The 1,980-nt window shown below is 62.9% G+C and overlaps 2 protein-coding genes across 2 annotated transcripts; both read right to left on the bottom strand.

Moving 5' to 3' along the window:
• Nucleotides 1-542: 542 nt before the first annotated feature.
• DQ04_18141010 (hypothetical protein) lies at nt 543-848 on the bottom strand (the record flags this gene model as incomplete). The annotated part of the gene is made up of 1 exon (XM_009317674.1): nt 543-848. The coding sequence occupies one exon, from the start codon at nt 846-848 to the stop codon at nt 543-545; it is 306 nt and encodes a 101-aa protein (XP_009315949.1).
• A 741-nt stretch (nt 849-1,589) lies between these two features.
• DQ04_18141000 (hypothetical protein) lies at nt 1,590-1,980 on the bottom strand (the record flags this gene model as incomplete). Its single annotated transcript, XM_009317673.1, has 1 exon — nt 1,590-1,980. A coding segment is annotated over one exon (391 nt), but the record flags the coding sequence as incomplete, so codon positions are not given.

Here is a 1,980-nt window from a genome sequence, read left to right as displayed (position 1 = left end):
GGACGGGCAGGGGTGGGCGAAGACGGCCGCCGATGCCGACGGGTGGCGTTCTCTCCTTTTCTCTCTCTCGCCGTGTTGCCCCTTGCTGCCCGTGTCTTGTGAGTGCCGCCCGGCGCGCGCGGGCCGCCTGTGGTCCAGCTGCCGACGTGCCCCCGCCGCGCTGTACTCACGAGACGCGCGCTGCCGCATAGACTGTTTTTTGATTTGTTGGGTTAGATCCTTGAATACCAATTGCCCGCCCTTGTGGGGCGTTCTGTTTTGGGTCTGTCTACGCGCTGCGCGGCCCAATGCCCGGCTCCCTCCATGTCGTTTCACTCGTTTTTTCTTTATCCCCCATTTTCCCCCCTGAACGTTGNTTGAATACCAATTGCCCGCCCTTGTGGGGCGTTCTGTTTTGGGTCTGTCTACGCGCTGCGCGGCCCAATGCCCGGCTCCCTCCATGTCGTTTCACTCGTTTTTTCTTTATCCCCCATTTTCCCCCCTGAACGTTGTACTGTGCCATTCGAGGAAAAGACAAAGACACACCTCGCTAGGAAGCTTTTCTATCGGCCGTAGAGCGGCGTGATGCTTGGCTTTAATTCCGCCTTGCGGTAAGTGTGGTCCCATCGCTGTGTGAACCCCGCTGGGCTGCCAGAGGCCTCGTCTGCGTCCGAGCCGCCGCTGCGGGGTGACGTTATTGGGGCGGTGCGTGCCACCAAGTGCCTTGCCAGGGCGTACTGGGCGGGAGTGGTGCTCGAGGGGGCGCAGACTGCCTGCCCCTTCCGATGCGCACCAACCCTGTTGCACTTGCGTGAATGCGTGGCGCCGGCGTGTGAAGGTGCGAGACTCAGCGGTGCGGCGCTCACCATGATGAGCGCCGCCCCCAACTATTGGCACTACCAGGGCTGCCGCGGCCAAGAAGGAGCAGCCGCTGTGCGATGGTAGGGGGTGGGCATGGCGGCATGGGACCTGGCTGTGTGCACAGCCCCGGTTTGATTATTTGTATTCCTCTCTCGTCGCTCATTGTGCGTGGCGCGCCGCGCACGGTGCGACGGGTGTGAGTGCAGGGTGGGGTGTGTGGTGCCGGCGAAGGCCCTTTGGGCTTGTGCTGCGGCTGCCGTNGGTCCGAAATCTGGCCTGTGGCGCGACATCGCGAAACGTACGGGTGGACATGGTTAGGCACAGGCGCCACAGCTTCGCAATGAGACAAAATTAGGCCCGCAGGCACCTAGCCCACGGAAAAGGCAGTGTCACCTGTTCTTGCGGAAGCGCTCCGCGACCTCACGCCGGAAGCTTTGAGATATTTGGATGCACTAGCAGGGGCGGCGCGAGAAGAAACGGCGGCAGTCGCACATACCTGCGGCCAAAACCGCGGGTGGATTCGGCGGCAGCCGCTGCTGAGTTACGTGGGTATGAAAGCTACTAAAGCGCCCTCCCGCTACACGTGCGGCTGGCGGTGCGCGTTTCCAAGCGGGCCAAAGGGCTACCCCACGGAGCCCTGCATCACTCTTGGAAGGTGGTGCCTTCGGCTGCGGTGAGGGCGCGTCGCGCCTGTTGCCGCTGGCGCTGCGTGGGGGATGATTGGTATTCGACGTGTGTGGCTTTATTGCTTACCCTGCTTTGCCTTGATGCGCTGTGTTGCTGCTGTCGCCGGCTGCTGGGCGCCGCGCTGCTTCTTCATCCGCTTCTTCCCGCTGCTGCGACGTGCGAAGGGAGTCAAGAACCCTTATTCTAAAGCAACAGCAAGCAATCATGTCCCGGACCAAGGAGACTGCCAGGAGCAAGCGCACGATCACGACGAAGAAGAGCAAGAAGGCGCCCAAGGCTGCCGGTGCGGCCCCCGGCGTGAAGCACGCGCAGCGCCGCTGGCGCCCGGGCACCGTGGCGCTTCGCGAGATCCGCCAGTTCCAGCGCTCCACTGATCTTCTCCTGCAGAAGGCGCCGTTCCAGCGGCTTGTGCGTGAGGTGTCGGGCGCGCAGAAGGAAGGCCTGCGCTTCCAG

This window comes from Trypanosoma grayi, assembly GCF_000691245.1.
Source record: "Trypanosoma grayi strain ANR4 Tgr_1814_V1, whole genome shotgun sequence".
Classification (NCBI taxonomy): Eukaryota; Euglenozoa; class Kinetoplastea; order Trypanosomatida; family Trypanosomatidae; genus Trypanosoma; species Trypanosoma grayi.
Note: the sequence above shows the minus strand (reverse complement) of the source record. Positions and strands in the feature narration are given on the sequence as shown.